Consider the following 18,416-nt stretch of genomic DNA (forward strand, 5'->3'; position numbering starts at 1 on the left):
ACCACTAGTTTACATTAGAGAGGCAGCAGGAAATGTCAAGGAACAGAAACAAGGACGCACCGGCCATCCCGAAAAGCTCCAAGAAAGGAATGGAAGGCCCCCTCACGAAGATCTGTGCAAAAGAACCCAGGCCAGCGGAGGACCAAGCGGCAGGTGACTGGGCTGATGAACAAGCTGAATCCTCCACTCAGGAGGAGCTAGACAGGCCAGTGTCCCAGGGGATGCTCGCACAATTCATGGGTGAATTGGTTGACAAGATCACAGATGCAGGGCAGAAGCAGATGGTCAAGCTGCGGGAAGACTTGGCTGAGGGTCTAAGAGAAATTAAAATAGATATCAATAAAGTAGAGGCGAGAGTTGACACCAATGAGAGGGCCATTCAGGAGCTGTCAGAAGATGCGAGAAAAGTCGATAATCTCCTGGAAACGTTGGCCGCAGCAACGCAGAATCTTGAGTTACAGGCTGAAGACCTGGAGAACAGAACAAGGAGAGCAAATATAAGAGTTAAATTTCTGCCTGAGACATTCCGGATCAGGACTTGAGCAAGGCACTCAAATCAATTTTTGCTGACCTCCTTGATTCTGGCTCCGAACCAGAGATGCAATTTGACAGAATCCATAGGGTGGGCCTGCGCAGACCGGAACCCGGTGCGAGGCCGAGAGATGCTTTGGTGGCCTTCCACAACTATGCTATGAAAGAGAAAGTTACGGCAAATGCTAGAAAGACTGCTCACATCACTTACACCGGCCAATAAATCTCCCTGTATCAAGACTTGGCCCTGATAACTCTAATCAAAAGGAGGTGAATGGGTCCGGTGGTGTCCTACCTACGCTCACAACAAATTCGCTATAGATGGACCCACCTGTTCGGCCCGACCTTCACCTGGCAGGGCTCCCAACACAAGATCACAACCTGCAATCGAGGGCTGGCTCTGTTGGGACTGGAGGAGCAGCCCTTGGAGGCCCCAGCGACAGCTGAGTCCCACTCGAGTGGGCAGAAACCATGGGAATGGTCTACGGTCAGGCCCAAGAGACCGAGGAAGAGGGAGCAGGGAACAGTATCCACGAATATTGCCAGCAATTCATAAGCGACCCCCCCCTGGATAGGGCCAGGGGGTCCACTGATGCCCCTGGAGACTGCGAAAAGCCCTTGAGGATATAGGCTGAGCCCGGGGAGGGCGCTCGCCAATGTTGATGCATGCTATGTTTTAGGTGGTTCACTAAGGGTTGCTATGGGTAGCAGGGAGGAGGGCGGGCAGGAGTCTTGGAATGGGATTGGGAAATCCTGCGTGGGGTGGTTCTGGGTTACTTGAAGGGGTCCGGCTCTCATCTTTGCATTACGAGGGGGGTCTAGTGCCAGTCGGATTCGCCTGGAAAGGGGGGAGGGCGGGTTGGGGGATTGAGTGGGAGGGATGAGGAGATCCAAGAGGTTAAGTTAGAGGTTAAACTAGTTGAGTGCCTAACGGCATGTGGTTCCTGGAGCAGGGGGGGCAGGGGACTGGGGTCCTTCCAGGGGAATAATAAACTATAATCCCCCCGCATGACTAACACAGGCTCGTTGAAACTGCTTTCCTTAAAACGTAAATGGGCTCAATTCACAGGTCAAAAGGAGAAAGGTACAGAGGTTCCCGAGGAGGGAAACCCCCCATATAGTAACTCTGAAGGCGACCCACGTTCATTCCAGGAAAACACACAGAATAAAATTTAGGGGCTTCTCGAGATTGGCCAGGGCACACAAGCAAGCAAAAAGGGGGGAGTCCTGATCGCCCTGAAGGATGAGCTAGACCTGGCTATCACAGGGATGCAGAAAGACGATCAGGGGAGGTACTTAGCGGTGATTCTCGAGGGTAGGGCAGAGACCTTTATGGTGGTGACCCTTTATGCTCCCAGTCAGGCCCAGGACCCCTTCATTCAAAAGGCTCTCACCCATCTAGTGAAATTTGCCATGGTAAACATTTTGCTAACGGGAGACTTAACCGGGCATGGTACCCCTCGATAGATAGGACCTCGGGTACATGGGCTACGCAAGGGAAACCCTCCGGGGATCTGGTAAAGAAGATGAAGGATCTGGCCTTGGTAGATACCTGGCGGGAGCTATATGGAAATAAGGAAGGGTTCACATTTTACTCGCACACGCAGAGGGTACACTCGCGTATCGACTACGTGTGGCTATCAAAACCACTGCTAGGGAGAGCGTTAGACATGGACATTGGTGCAATTTCCCTTGCCGATCATGCGCCACTTAACTTATCGATAGCTCGATCGAGGGGACCCCCCAGATTATGGAAGTGGAGATACCCAATCTCGCTCTTTAAGGATCCTACTCTTGTCAAGGAACTAGAAGGGAAAATCAAAGACTTTGCTGAACACAATAACTGGGAGGACACAACCCCGCAAATTTGGTGGGATTCCCTTAAGGCAACGATTCGGGGGAGAATTATAGCTGTTAAGGCTAGAAGGGAACAGGAGTTGTGCCTGGAGGGGCAGCAACTAGAAGCCAAACTCAAAGTTTCATGGCTCAGAAGGGTCATAAACAATCAGCAGCCATTAGAAGAGAATATAGGGCAGTTGATATCTTATACAGACAAGGGCGGCCAAGCGTAATCTCCTATGGCTGCGTCACAGATATTATACCAAAGCGAATAAATCTGACTTTCTTCTCGCCAGATGGTTAAGGAAGGAGACCGGGGACAAGATCATTTTGAAAATTAGAGGGGAGGGTGGCCATGTATACACCAATAACCCAGACATAGAAAGAGAATTTTGCAAATTTTACGCTGACTTATATAGATCCGACAACCCACCTCTTCCTGGGCTGGACGCTTATCTAAATAGGATAGACCTACAATAGATCTCGTCAGAAGACAGGGAGCTACTAGAATACGAGATAACTTAGGATGAAGTTAGAAGGGTAATCAGTAACCTGCCGTCCAACAAAGCTCCTGGCCCAGATGGGTTTGTACCCGAATTCTATAAAGCTCATAAAGAGGTCCTAATTCCCTTCCTTGCTAAATTGTTTAATTCCATAGGTTCCACCAAGGTCCTCCCCAAAACCATGGATGAAGCTAAAGTGATCCTAATTCATAAGAAGGGTAAAGATCCAACCGAGTGTGGGTCCTATCGACCTAAAGCTTTAATTAACGTGGACGCAAAAAACCACACCAAAGTTCTGGCGAACCGATTGGACTCAATCCTCCCTAAACTAATCCACACAGACCAATCGGGATTTATCAGTGGCAGACAAACATCTGACAATGTGAGAAGACTGGCCCACCTGGTTGAAAAACCCCAGAAAAGGGAAATCGCTGCCCTTTTGTTAACAATCGATGCCGAGAAGGCGTTCGATCGGGTCGAGTGGGGATTCCTTTTTGCCACCATGGCTACGATGGGCTTAGGCCCCAGTTACATCGACCGAATCGGGGCTCACTACCAGTTTCCAGTTATTCGATTAGCAATTAATGGCCAAATCTCAGCCCAAATCCAGGTAGGAAGAGGAACAAAACAGGGCTGTCCAATGTCACCCCTTCTTTACGCTCTCCACTTGGAACCTTTTCTAGCAGCAGTAAGGGCAGCCGGAGACATAGGGGGGATTCCGTTTGGTGCCCACGTCCACAAGGTAGCAGCCTTTGCGGACAACATGATCCTGTCTCTGACTCAACCTAGCTCCTCTTTGAGTATGATGGGTAGGGAGCTGGACCCGTTTGGTCGGGTGGCGGTGTTAAAAATTAACATGCACAAATCTGAGGTCTTATCTCTATCATTGTCGGACAATGTAGAGCAAGATCTTAAGAGGGAGCATAAGTATAGATGGGTTGGAAACTCCTTAAAATATATGGGAATACATCTAACCAAAAATCTAGAGGATCTTTACACAGCAAATTATCCCCCTCTCCTCTGGAAGCTCAAAACCAAAATGCTAGACTGGGGACCCCTGTCGCTATCTTGACTGGGACGCGTTAACGCTTTAAAAATGTTGGTCCTACCTCGTCTCCTCTACTTCTTTTCGGCCCTCCCGATGCCGGTCCCGGCGTCCTTCTTCAGAGCTGTCCAGAGAATAACTAATCGGTTTGTTTGGAATCAGAAACGCCCGAGGGTGGCGGCTTCACTGATGAAGGCTCTGCCGGACAGGGGTTGCGTGGGAGAACCAGATTTCAGGGTATATTACTTAGCGTCACAGACCCGAGTCATAAGGGATTGGCAAAAGGGGGACAGGGAGAAAGTCTGGAGGCCGATGGATCGAGCGGTGGTGGGAGGACACTTGGAGGTGATACTATGGCTGCCGGGACCTGATAGACCTATTCAAATATACTGTAGTGCAATAACCACGACAACGGGAGAGGCTTGGGACCAAGCGGTAAAAAGAGCGCAGATCACCTCCTATCCATCCCCGTATACGCTCCTGCACGGCAACCCGCAGTTCACCCCAGCTTATACTCTAGTATCGGCCTTTAACCCTAGGTATCAAGGGGGATGTAGGATTCTGCGAGACATGTTCATAGGAGACAAGGTTAAACACTTTGAGCAGTGTAAAAAGGACTTTGGCAAACCTCTGTGTCTCTCCTATGCCAATCTCCAGATAAAGCATTGGCTTTCCCATCCAAAGGTAAAGCAAGCGGGGTCCCGTTCCCTCCCTCCTTTTGAGAGGTATTTAGACACAGATGCGGGGGACAAAGGGGTGCTAGCGTCCATTTATAAACACATAAAGCAAGGATACACCCTGGTATGCAGAACCTACATGAAGAAATGGGATGGTGATACGGGAACAGTAATGGAAGTCCAGGCCTGGGAAAGGCTATTGTCGCAGATCTCCAAACTCACAAGGTCGATTCAGATTCGAGAGATGTGGCTGAAATTAACGCTTCAGTGGCATTTAACCCCGGTAAGGTTAAATAGAATGTTCCCCAACACGTCGAGGCTGTCTTGGAGGGGGTGCGGGCTGGAGGGCTCCTGGGCTCACATCTGGTGGGAGTGTCCAAAAATAGACCAGTTCTGGATACAGATGCAGCAGGCGGTTACCCAGGTCCTGGGAATCAGGCTAGGCCAGAACAGAGGTCTAGACTTGATGGCTTTAAATGAGGCCCTTGCAACCCTCACAACGAGGGCAGACCCGAAACTTTATGTGATGATGATGTTGGCAGCTTCAGTTTTGGCCAAGAGATGGAAATCGAAAGATCCTCCACAAGAACATGAATGGATTGCTAAAATGTGGTCTTATGTGGCCCTGCAGTGGTTCACCTACACTATTCAGGGAGATCACATGCGGTTTGTCTCCGACTGGTTCAACCTACTGGTATACCTAAAAGCGAGGGCCTGCCGACCATGGTGCCCCAAGGCCATGGAACTTCTTGGTATAATTAGACCACAGGACGATTCTGATCTGTGAATAAAGACATAGAGGGGCCTACGCTCTGATGGACCCAGAGAAAACACTCAATGACTTCATACAGCTGCTTAACCTGGTTTACTAAGCAGGGTACCTAACTGGTGTGCTCTTGGATCACGGGATGGGGGGGATGGTTAGGGGGTTGGGATTGTTGGGGGGTGGGTTTTGCTCTTTTGTTTTCTTGTTCAAGCAATCTGATTGAAATTGTCAATAAAAACTTATTTGGAAAAAAAAAACTTTACAGTCGAGATTTGTTGGTTTGAGGGTATACATGCTTTGAGCATACAGTCATGCAGATCTTTTACACTCTACCATCCTTTTTTTCTGTGTATGGCTGCTGGAGTTGCAATAAAAATGAGTGATCCGTGCAAGGAAAGTATCCATTGAAAGAACAAGTTATTTACCTTAGTTAATGTCCTTTCTGATGAATAAGGTAAACCTTAAACCGATTCCTTATCAACTGTTCCCTTCTTCCCCCTCAAGCAGCTTCCTCTAAATTATTTATACTACAGCTCTGTTGCTTCTCGGCATCTGACTGGGGAAGGTTGGATGAACTGAGGTCTCAGAGCTTGCAACTCTCAGTGTGTATATGCAGTGAGATCACTTTTAACCTTGGGAAACCACGGATGCTGTAATTTGCAGATTTATTTGCAGCCGATTAATGCCACTAGTGGCTATACAATACTTTGTAGATCGTTTTGTACTTGAATGTCATTACAAAAGATAAGTAATCTGTTTTGGGAAGCACTGTGTACACCAGAAAGACCAATAACAAAATGAATAACTTCTTCTTTTCTGTCATTGCTTTGCATTATATTTACAATAACATTACATCTTTACAATTTCTAAGGACTATTTCCAAAACATACCCACACAATCTGAGGAGAAAACATGTCAGTGAATGTGGGTCCGTTAAAGAATATTCACATGATATTAATCCCTTTATGGCTCCTTGTATTACGTTATTTAAGATGGTGACAGCAGCTCTTACCTTTCCCCAGTCCTACGTGCCCAACATATGTGGATGCCATCGTTGTTTGGAGAAGCAAATAAGTCTGGTCTCCTATGCCTGATCCGTGGTGCAATCTATTGGAGTGTAACCACATGTAAAATATTTCCATTAGTTATCAATGAGATGTGTTTTTGCCAAGAAAAACTGTTTTATGTTCTTATAATTGTGTAAAATATTGTATTTGCAAATAAATTAAAGAATCTATGTAAGTTAAAAGGAAAGGGGGGTCAATAACCCATTCCTGCACTTGAAATATAGTGGATAGTTTAATGCCTCCATGCAAAAAAATGTTTTTCTGAAATGCAACTCACAAGGTGACGTTTGAAGATATTCTGTTCAAAGCTCTTTTTAACATTTGTATTTTTTGCCTTTTGATTTTTTTCAGCCGTTTGAAAGTGGCCCTCATTCCAAGAGCACAGGAGTTTTCCAAGATGAAGAACTTCTCTTCAGCCACAAATTACAAAGGGACAACGATCCTGACGTTGATCTTTTTGCAAATTCCAAAAAGCATGCGGTTAGTTTGTAACACAATAACATTTCAGTTTTAAAATTCTGCTTGCTGGATTGGTCAGGGGTTGTTTGTTTGCTGCTGATGTACACTAGAAGTGTTCAAGTTCAGAACTTGATTTGGATTTCTATTGGTTGGAGTTGGAGAGATGTAGATGTAGAGGAGGACGGAACATATAATTGTGGAGCACAGTGCATGGTGTGATGAATCCAGGGGATGTGTCCCCTCTCCTCAAGGCGGAGCTACCCTCTTTTAGCCTAGGGAGGTGGACCTGCTAAGTTTAACACTGGCTGGGGGACAAAGCAAGCTGGATCCTACTGGAGGTGCCCCCCAACCCTTAGAGGACAGGAAATCCCTAAGCCAGGATGTAAGTTATCATCCCTTGTCTTAAGACACTAATAGTTTTGTTGGTTATATAGGAGTTAAACTGTGTATAATTACTTGCAACTTCCTGCACAAATGGCTGGTATGGTTCTGACCCTTTTTATGCACCGTCCCCACGCTAGAACAGAGAGCGAGGATAGACTCACCCCGGGCAGCATGAAAGATAAAGACCCAATCCTCATTGAATCAAGAGAGGAAAGAAGCACCAGAGTTGGAGGTCTGGCAGCAGGAGGTAGGAAGCCTATGCCTGGTGTGGCGGATTGCACCACAACCAAGCCTGCAGAACGCTTTCCAACCCTGCTGAGACATTGAATGGGGAAGACATGCCCAGGAGGGTCTAAAGCAATGCAGACGGTTGAGCAACAAATGAGCGGTGCATTGAGGAACCCACTTCTAAGCCCTGCAGAAAGATAGCAGGAAAGTGAGCGCCAGCTCGGTCAGACACGGAACACCAGGAAGAAGCTGGAAGGGAGAAGCAGTATTGGCCTACTGGAACGCCTGCCTGGAGGAGCACTGTACAGAGACAAAAGGGCGGTTGCTCCAGGGAACCGGGAGGAATTGAAAAGTCCCAAGGAGACCCGGAGGCGGAATGGGAGAAACCAGACCCCCAAGGCGGGATGACAGAAACCAGACCCTGCAAGATGGGGTGAGAGAAATCAAACCTCACAACGGGATGTGAGATCCGAAATCCCAAAGAAGGGTTAAAACCAGGAGATAACTAACTGGAGAAAGTACCATGAAGCAGAGTACCTGGTATGGAGTTACGAATCAGGGACTTCCCAAGAATGGAGCAGACTGGGGGCAGAGACCAAAGCTTGGTAACTCTGAGATAAAGAGACTAACCAAAGACTGACATGCAACCCGGGGAGGAAGGCTAGCTAAGGGGTAACGTGTTAGTCTTGAAAGCAAGACAACACAGATTCGAATCCCGATCCCGTGCTTAGAAACCACTCGCTGGTATTAAGTGCGTTTATAAAAGAATAATTATAACCCGAGGAGGGGGAGCTTGAAGAGACATTTGGTGCCCTGACTTGAACTGTGCAACAGGGAAAAGAGACACTTTTACTGATAGGGTAGAGTCAGAAATTAGCCACCATTCTTTAATTTGGGCAAAGGCCAATATTGTCACTTTGTCAAACTTAGTTGTTTTTGTTTTATAGAGGTAGGGAAAGCAATCGGACTAAAATAGGTTTCTAGACGGTGGGCTTTGCTTATTTTGTAGGTCATCCAGAAGAGCACTCTTTTAGATGCCTTTCTTTTCTTTTGGAGTACGGTCGTGAAAATGTAGGGACAGATTAGGTTTTGGGTGTTCCAATAAAGAAATGCTTAACCCAAAATGTCTGTCTCCTGATTTTGACTTGACACAATACCATTCTGTTATATATTGCTATGCTCCAGCATAGCAATATATAACAGCATAGCTGGCCGCCTCAATTGATATTCATTGTTGTGTTTATCATCTTTATGTAAAATGAAGAGCAGGTTTCATCCCTGCAGTTCGTGGTAAAAATGCATACAGCAAGAGTAAAGATGCTTTGCCCATTACAGAAATTAAAGAAGCATTCTGAAAAGAAAGCTGACTGGGCTTGTATCAGAAACCAATTACTGCAAGACCAGTGAAGAGGATGATAAGGTGTCAGTTTGTGTAAGAGCAGAACAAAATGCATAACAGGTTGTTTGTGAGTATGGCAAAGATGTTGTATGCACTGTATCGTGCTATAAGAAAAGAAAGTAACAGGAAACAAGCATAAGTACTCTGTAAGAAGGCTCAATCAGCGTAAAGCAGCAGATTACTCTTGATAGGAATACAGAAGAGTCAGAGCTGGGATATGCTGAAGAAACTGCACACAGTGTAAGGTAGCACAGGACTGACAAGCACTGAGACTGCTAAGACTTCAAAGGACTAGGTAGAAGCAACATAAGTCCTCACGTTCTCTTCTCTGGCGTGGAGACAAACCAAGGAGTTGCACACCTTACAGATAAGGAGTGCAGACAATAACAATGAACTTATTTGAACTTGGATAATATAGTGAAAAGAGTCTCTACATAAGCATAAACAGAGAAAGAAAGCTTAACAGGAGGTAAAGCCAAAGACTAAATAAGTAATTAAGCATGATTAGAAGACAGAGGAAATTGAAGAAAGCATAATGCCTGACATGATGCGCTGTAGAGAGTGTGGGAAAGCCTATTAACGTTGAGCAGGAAACCATGAGTTCAAGCTCTGAGCAATTTCTGCCATCGCAGCGGACATTTGTAGGAAGGCTCACTGAAGGGAACAGTGAAATCAGGGCACTGTACATCTATGAAGAAAACAGTAGTTCAAGACACAACGAGGTGGCTACAAACACAGGGAGCAAATGGAAGATGCGGGCCTGCAAGGGGACTTGATAGAGAATTTCAGAGTCAGGAAAATGGAAAATAGTCTGACAAGAACAAAAGAAACCTGTTTTTATAAGGAACACCTAGAGAAAAAGCAGAATATCTAAAGAGTCACACAGGGATCAAGCAAGGAGATGTAAGTGCAGTGCTGCAGACAATGTTTTTTAGATTCAACACAGTAGACAAGTAAGGCGAAAAAAGCAAAATTCTAAGGACAGCACAGAAAATGAGCAAGGGATTGAAGTGTCTTTAAGACTTTGGACGGATTGGACGACCAAAGAGCTGGGACATGAGGCTGAAAATGCCAGGAATTGTGCATTTCTATACATCTACAACAAGCCGGTGTAGATTTATGTACTCTCTTCCATCTGTTGCTCACACAGGGTAATGTTGGCTGCAACCTGCTACAGCTCAAGACCTAAAATCCCATCTCTGTTTCAGATGCCCTACAGTGACCAGAATACAATAAACACATGAACCCAAAACCTAAAATGGCCCATGAAATGATCTGGTGCTAAAACCAAATGATCAAGTTTCACATGAACAGTTAACTTTTATAGGTGTTAGACTGGTGTTCAGCACACAGGCAGGTTTTCAGGAGGTTGACTAATGGTGCGATGTAGTGGTAGGATGGATGAATCATACCAACTTTGAGCCTGATATACAAAACATTGTTTGTATAAGGGACTGGCATACAAGCTATGAAGGCAGTTTTGTAGACCCTTTTCTTGAGAGCTTTACAACCATTAAGCCTAGGGAGGGGCTAAAGCACAAAGCCAAAAAGGAACTCAAACCTCCCTTAAAGATAAGGTTGACAAGACATGACCTCAGGAACGGATAGCAGGCTGATAAATATGATGGTACCGTGAGTTTTACAAAATGAAACTAACAGGTAAATAAATACATGAGCGCATATTAGACTGTATTGCAATAAATACAGTAAATATCTTTGACACTTCTCATCTCTCTACTTTAATGTGAGTCCACTATCACAAATAGGCACACAAAAATAACATAAGAGGAACCAGCCATACTCACATCCAGTTAGAGTTAGTATCGCTAGTTCACAACAACAGAAAAATGTTTAAACGAGATAACCCACTCTTGTTACATATTGTAGGTTATATACATGGTGATAAACACAAAACAAATGAAGATTAGAGGTGGGAAGAAAAGGGGGCATTTCACCACACAGGAAAGTCCTAAAAGGCCCTTAAAACCAACAACAATAAACAACATGAATTAATGTCTTCATAGTGTTTGAATAATACAAATGGACACATGACCATCAGTGACTGAGTTGAAAAGGGTGGGCACTACTGTATGTTTTTTCTTAATTTGAATATTTGTTGATTCAATATCTGGGGTACACCTTGACACCCTGGCACAAGGTGAAATTGAACAAGACAAAAAGGAATCAGAACTTAATCCAAACATTGAAAACCAGCGTCCAGCGAGGACGCAGGTTTTCACAACTCAGGACGCTGTATGAAGCTCATGGTTGACAGAGGTAAGCCGAGTCAAAATATCCGATATATTATCACTAATGGGTGATTGGACACAGGGAATTCATAAATTTAAATATGATGACTCTTCACAGGCCAACCCTGAACACATAATACTGAGGCATACGGAGCATCACGAGAGAGGGGAGGCTTGCACAGCGACTTAGCAGGTACATTAAATGGATTCTACAGAAGCTCTAGATACACAAAATACCCGATTTAAAATACTCATGTACATTTATAATTTTTTCCATTTACCTATGATGATATACACCGGGGGATTGAAACCTGCAACAATGATATGTGCTTTAACTTTGATGTATTTAACTAATTGATTGCACATATTTTGTTTATATGAACAACATTGAACTGAAAACTTGAACGTAAATACTGTGGTAATATCGTAAACAAACAATCGGTGAACAATTGAAACTGAAATTATTTTTTATGATTTATTATGATTTCTATGAATATATACACATATGACTATTGATTATTATGCTTACTGTTATTATCTTGATTTGATTTTCCTTTTTGTTTTTTGACCCATTCAACAAATGTTCTGATTTACATTTATTCTTGATAATTGACAGTGAGAGCGCCAAAAGCCCTGATGACGGACAATGTCCGAAATGCATTGGCATAATACATAAATGGGCGCTGAATAATTGCATGACGTCAGAGCCTCAGTAATAAAGAAGAAGATACAATCTTCATGATTTTACTAATTGAGTATAGAATGATTATTTTGGAATTAATTAATAGAATCGCATTGCAACAAATTTGGAGCAACTCCGGTTGGAGAGCAAGGGGCAGTACACATGACCATCAGTAACATTTCTAGAGGCCTCCAGCTATAGGCCTCCAAAATATCCAGATATATTTTAGACATTTACCGTTGCACTTAACAATAGGGTTCCATTTTAATATCTCACCTGCAAAATGTCGCCTGCGAGGAGATTGTCTTTATTTTTATTTTTCCTGATCCCTTAAAGTACGTTACCCAAATATTCCAGAAGGGGTGTCAATTATGATTCTAAACTCTAATGCTAGAATACTTGAGGAAAGTGTTTCATTTTAGTCAGGGTACACATTTGGGGAAATGTCACACCCTGGTGATATTTTCCTTAACAATATTTTCACTGGATACCAACAATAGTTACACAACCACTACATTTAGATGCAGTGTACTTCTACGTTAACAGAAGAAAAGGCACGCGCATGACTTTAAAAAAACACTTAAAATCAGAGGTATGAGCTAAACAGCCTGATCTTGGTCTAGAATACCATATGCTTGGACCTTTAGCTCTGTCCCTTTACCCAAGTTAGTCCCGCCTCTAAAATGAATAAGTGCGCCTTTGGTCCATAAAGCAAGTTTATTGTACAACGGCCGGGAGGGGGGGCTTCGATTACATCTAAGAGTCCAACTAACCCTGGTCTCCCTGAACCACACAAAGAACACATATACAGTTTGCAACAGTTAATACAATCACTCAGATAGCATTACAAAATCATCCCCCAAACTGGATTTGTTGCCCTGTACATAGAAATCTAAAAGCCATGCAGTTCATTGGACACAGACATTATAACACAATCCCCTAAAAAGTATAATTACAAGGTTTACATTTTCAACACACCCCTTCCCAAAAGCCTCTCCATATTTGGTGCCAGCCTTGCCTCTTAGTTACAAAATAACAGAATTCCTATTAATGACACACACAGACCTACCCAGAAAATACCGAAGCACATGAAGACGAGAGAAAGACTTGTAGATTCCCTTTTCACCTACTCATGTTTGCTAATCGCATTGGCCAGACCTGTCCGTTGTCCGATCGTTATGATTTCTACGTGGCTAACCTGTTCCTATTCACATGAATTCCCCCCACTCTGTGGCAACACAATCGTTCTCCTAAAATGTTTTGCTACTGGTCTCCACAAGGGCACAAGGAGAGACACCTCCTTCACACAACCCCATGAATTCACAACATGCTTATCTCTTACAACAATGAACTCTCCAGTTCACCAGAGATCATATCTTCAATTGCCCTCCAGCACTTGAGCCATCTGCAAACTGACCGCAACCACCCTGTTGACCAGCTCATGAAACCTGTTCCCTGACTGCTGACAGGCCTTTGCAAACCTTTGCCATGATGGCGAAAAAACACCCTTCCGGTTGATCCACAATGCAGGGACCCATGATGCACAGACCAATCGCACCTCATATATTTCATGTCTTTTACTACATTCGAAAAACACTTCCCATACATGTGTACCCTTATGTGTGCATTTTATACCTATTATGATCTCCTCTCATGACCGCTATTCATACAGTTAAAGTCCACATGTATATATTGATCACCTGCTTTACCTGAGTGTTGGAGGGGCCCTCCGTGTGAGAATGTTCGTTATGTTTCTGCGTGCATGCAAATCTACAAATGTATCGCCTCTACACAAAATAAAACAAAGTAACCTAAATGTAGCACTTATCTTATTTACCATAAATATTGTAATATTTGTAGCAATTTACAAAAGTAACAGAAATTACGATGATGTGTCCACTCCCCAGTCAGTGATATGGCACGCAAAGTTTACATTTTTCCAATTTCCCAACATTCTCCCCTTAGTTAATCCATTGGCCAACAAACCAATTTCCAAACCATCAGTAACACTATTTTTATGGAGCACATCTTCACAACTGTTTTTCCCATAATCCTCCGCTAGACAACCCCAATCTGACTCATCATTAGTTCTGCAATCTGCCCATCATTCTACACATTCACTCCAAATTGGGGAAGGATGGAAACCCCCTGCTCAATCATTCCAAAATCAGTTTGAGTGCACTTGTGAAGAGAATTGGTCCTATACCTGGCCTTAGACAGGGTTACAAGAAACATGGCAGTACTCCTAGGCATCTAAGTCGAGCAGCATCGAAGACATAACTGACAAGATCAAAAAAGTGCTAGAGAAAAAATCAAAACAGGTGAAAGTACTTTTAAGATTATGTTCATCCATGATGGCATCAAAGAGAAAAGAGAGTCCAAAATAAAATCACCAGTAATTCCTGCCGCCCTCACCATGGCCCCTGTCAGAGTTTGCACTTCAGTAATTGTTCGAGCCAAAGTTCCGTTATCCAAGTCATTAGGAGGCACATATGTGCAGCAAGTTTTGCCCAATTTATGGCACACCCCACCCTCCATAGCTGTTAGGAGGTCCAGGATGTAACAATTCTGTAGGGCTACAAGACGCAAAGCCCTAGGTTGTTCTTTGTTGGCACTGAGCGATAAAACAGAGGAATTGACGCATAATAGTAACTCGTAACAAGTTATTTATAGCCATTTTGCATTGACAGAGAATTGCCCACCTTGGGCCAATAGAGAGGAGAAAAAGGTTTCAGTACAGCTAAACAGTCAAAAACAATCAGAAACATTCCTTAGAGCCTCAGAAGATGCTGCTGACATATAGTTAGATTTTTTCGATCTCCTCAAAAAGTCTGTTTCTTCAGAGTCCTGTAAAGGTTGTAGATTGTCCATGTCCGATGGCACAAGGGATGCAGGGGGAACGGGGAAAAAGGGGGCACAAATGTGGATTCAGACAGTTTCCGGTGGCTCTGTGGAACCACAAGGATGGGCATGGGCAAAGTGGTGATGCTGCATAAACCTCTACAGGCTGGAGGTAATTGTTTGTACGAAATGGGTCCACATGACCAGAATAAATTGAGAATCACTGCCATACCTCCAACCAAATCAGGAATACGCAGAGTGGTGCCGCAGTTTTGATTTATGCCCAAAGTCACTGTACCATTGCCCTTAAAACACTGAAAACACACGTACGTAACAGGTTTCTCAGGCTCCTTGAGCTATGTCAAGAAATTCACATGTTTTGTTCAAACATTTTCATATGCCAAATTAGTTTGTGCCACCCCTTCTTCAGAGAGTCCCACCATCCCTCCACCCTTACAACTAATTATCCCTTGCTCCCATCTGTTGTTCATGAGTATCAAACCCTCAAGGTTTAAGATGCACACTTTGCGTACATCGAACATCTTTGCGATCCTCCCCAGTTGAGTTTGAACATTCTTCATCGATCGGAAGGACAGAAGCTGCTACAGATCGCCCTGGAAACTGCCCTCTAACACTGCATAGTGATAAGTGCACCAGGCAAAGTGCATCTGCCACTTCTACCTCATCAGGAATAAATAATCTAGGAACACCAGAGACATGCATAATGAGGGAGCAAATGTAACATGACTCACTCTCTCCCTTCCCACTCTCTTCATGTGCTGGTACCATATATTATCAGCTGCAAAACTGTGCGTCATTTACAATTTCTAAAGTCCCATCAGAATCATCAGATGCAAATTCAATATCGTACACTTGTTGCATTTCCAGATGTTTCCAAATGTCCCCATATTTACTTCATGTAAACATTTATTATCCAACACATATGACCCAAAAAGAAAAAAGAAAAGAACTCTATAAATTGCTGAACATATTGTCCTTCTACAACCAATTCCTACTAAAACAAGTCTTACATTTTAAGACAATTTAATAAAAAAGACAATTTATTAAAACAATTCTTAGGTTTTCGTGCGCTCTCCCCCGTGTCAACTGGAACGAACCGTGATTCCTTAGATTATGCTTAACTTAATTATTAGTCGACGCCTGTTCCTCAGGCGTCAGTGGTGGCATACCAGTGTCCCTCCGAACATCGTGGAGGTGCACCCAAGTTTTAATTCCTTCCAGTTTTACAGCCGTAGGAGTGGAGAAGATGACCTTATGGGGTCCGTGTAATCGATGGTCGTTCAAGCGACGGACAAAAGAGCGAACAAAGACCCTCTCCCCTAGGAATAACAATGGATGCTGTTGTCAGTTTGGTCCCACGCCGCTTTCGATCTTGTTTTGCTGATGAGATGCAGTAACCTGTGAGGACACAGGACACAATTCTGACACTCTTGGTTAAAGCATTAAGAGAGTCCACAAATTCATTTCCCAGGATTTCTGCTGATTTATGTGCATCTGTACCTATGCTTGCGGGTGAGAGAGGTGTAAATATTCTACAACCCGTCACCACATCATGGGGGCTGAGGTGGTGATCTTTTCCAGGCTTGTTCCACAAACAAAACAGTGCCAGGGGAAGGCAGTAAAGCCATGACTTATGCAAATCAGAACATGTTTATGACAATTGAGTTTTCAACAAGCCATTGAGATGCTCCACAAACCCATTGGCATGAGGGTGGTACACCGAGCACATTCTTTGTCGTATCCCCAAAAGTGAAGTAATTTCAGTGAACAAAGCATTAAAGAAGTGAGTCGCGTTATTGGACCGTCACACTTCACAAATACCCCACTGTGGAAATACCTCCCTTACCATGAATCTGGGTGCTGACTTAGCATCAGGGTGCACGCAGGCTCCAGCCTGAAGCCATCGGGAAAATTGACACACAACCACAATTAAATAACCATAGATGTTGCACCGTTTTACCATATCAATGAAATCAACATGTAATTCCTTAAAAGGACCTGAAGGTCGGGGTATAAACCCTTCTTACCGCTCCCTCGTAGTATTTCCTGGATTGAATTCCTTACAAAGTGTGCAATTAACAATAAACCTACTCACCTGCTCAGAGAGCTTGCGCACAAACCAGTCCTCCTGAAGTTCTGCTGCAATTTGTTGCACAGGAGTATGTGCCGGGAAATATAGTTGCTCCAAAGCCACAAGAACCAACTCTACGGGCATCACTAGCTTCCCTCTCAGGTCCTGACTCCACAATAAATTTGTGGGCGGGAGCATACACCCCCTCTTCGGCTAATTCTCTTTTTCCTCCTGTGGTGCTTTTCCCTGCAGTTCAACAATTTGTAACAAGGGGACTGCAGTATACGGGACCAGCAATTGTGCCTGTTGGGACATCATTTACATTTTTGGGATATCTGAGAGGGCAAATAAGGTGCAGCCTTTGCTACAAAATCAGTTTTACTAGTATGCGCATTGCATTTAAAAACCCCTACCTCCATAGGCAATGTTAACACGTCAATCGTGAAAGCAGCGCAGCATGCTGGACTAGGGTCCCATCAGATCTTCTAAACCCTCTTCTCTGCCATATAGATAACCCAGAATGTATTGTTGTGGTAACATACACTGAGTCAGAGTAGATAGTGACTGCCTTCCCGTTGCTCATTTCCAGCGCCTCAATAAGCACCACCAGCTCGGCTGCTTGTGCAGAGTAATGTGACGGAAATCACTTCTCCACCTCCACCCAGTATTCACCACACACAAGACCACTGCTCCTGTAGTTCTCTCACCAGTGCCCAGATCAGTCATTGATGATCCATCAACAAAAAGTGTTTCTCCTGTCTCCAAAGCATCTTTAATACTTGTACTTTTTCCCTCCTCTCCCTCCTAGGATTACCTTCCCATCTGTATGTGAAAAAACAAAAAATGACGTTTGGTAATCTGGTGCCGCCTAAACTGGAGCATTACTGATCGCAGTCTTGAGCTCCTGAAAACAAGATCTCATTTCATCTGAACACTCAATCGGACACTTCTCTTTCTGTGCTACCTTGAGAGCTTGCAGCATGTGCCTCGTGTAACTAGAGTAGTCAAATTCAAGACCTACAATAGTTACAGAGCCCCAAAATATGCTGCATCTGTTTTACCGTAGTTGGTTGAGGTGTGTTCTAAACTGTGTTGGCTCTCTCAGGCATTACCCTTATCCCTGTGGTTGATAGTGCCTGTCCCAAATACACTACTTCTGTTTGACAATATTACAGTTTTTCTTTGTTCACTTTCTACCACTTCCCTGCGAGCAGGGTGAGGAGTCTGACTGAGTCTCCTCAACACTGTTCCTCTGAAGCACTATAAACAAGTAAATAGTCCATGTATTGAATTACAGTACTGGTCATTTGTAAATTCCCCAAATCCATCTGAATAACTCAGTTAAAGGAACCGAAAAAAGGCATTTATCGAATCAATTACTGTGAAGTGGGTCAACCCAGTAGGGATGTTACATAGAATCGTAGCAGGATTTAGTACCACTGGAAATTCTGCTTCAACAATGTTGTTCTGAGGCCGCATATCCTGAACCATCCTCCAACTAGACGCCTTTGCCTAATTCACTGGGTAAATGGCCATGTTACTTGGGGATACAGAAGGTTGTATAATGCTTTGCTTCAACAAAGCCATAATGGTCTCACAAATCTCTTCATCTGCCTTAGACATTGGCTATTGCCTAACCCTTTGTAAAATTGCT

At 44.0% G+C, this 18,416-nt stretch overlaps 1 protein-coding gene across 5 annotated transcripts in view; it reads left to right on the forward strand.

Annotated features, from left to right (window-relative positions):
• WASHC2C (WASH complex subunit 2C) overlaps positions 1 to 18,416 on the forward strand; it is a 2,476,852-nt gene that overhangs the window by 2,109,223 nt on the left and 349,213 nt on the right. For all 5 annotated transcript variants that reach the window (XM_069610545.1, XM_069610544.1, XM_069610547.1 and 2 more), the window contains one exon: positions 6,780 to 6,908. In XM_069610545.1, the coding sequence (XP_069466646.1) occupies positions 6,780 to 6,908 (129 nt within the window). The remainder of the gene's footprint in view (positions 1 to 6,779; positions 6,909 to 18,416) is intronic.

The sequence above is a fragment of the Ambystoma mexicanum genome, chromosome 8, assembly GCF_040938575.1.
Source record: "Ambystoma mexicanum isolate Mex_15411 chromosome 8, UKY_AmexF1_1, whole genome shotgun sequence".
Classification (NCBI taxonomy): Eukaryota; Metazoa; Chordata; class Amphibia; order Caudata; family Ambystomatidae; genus Ambystoma; species Ambystoma mexicanum.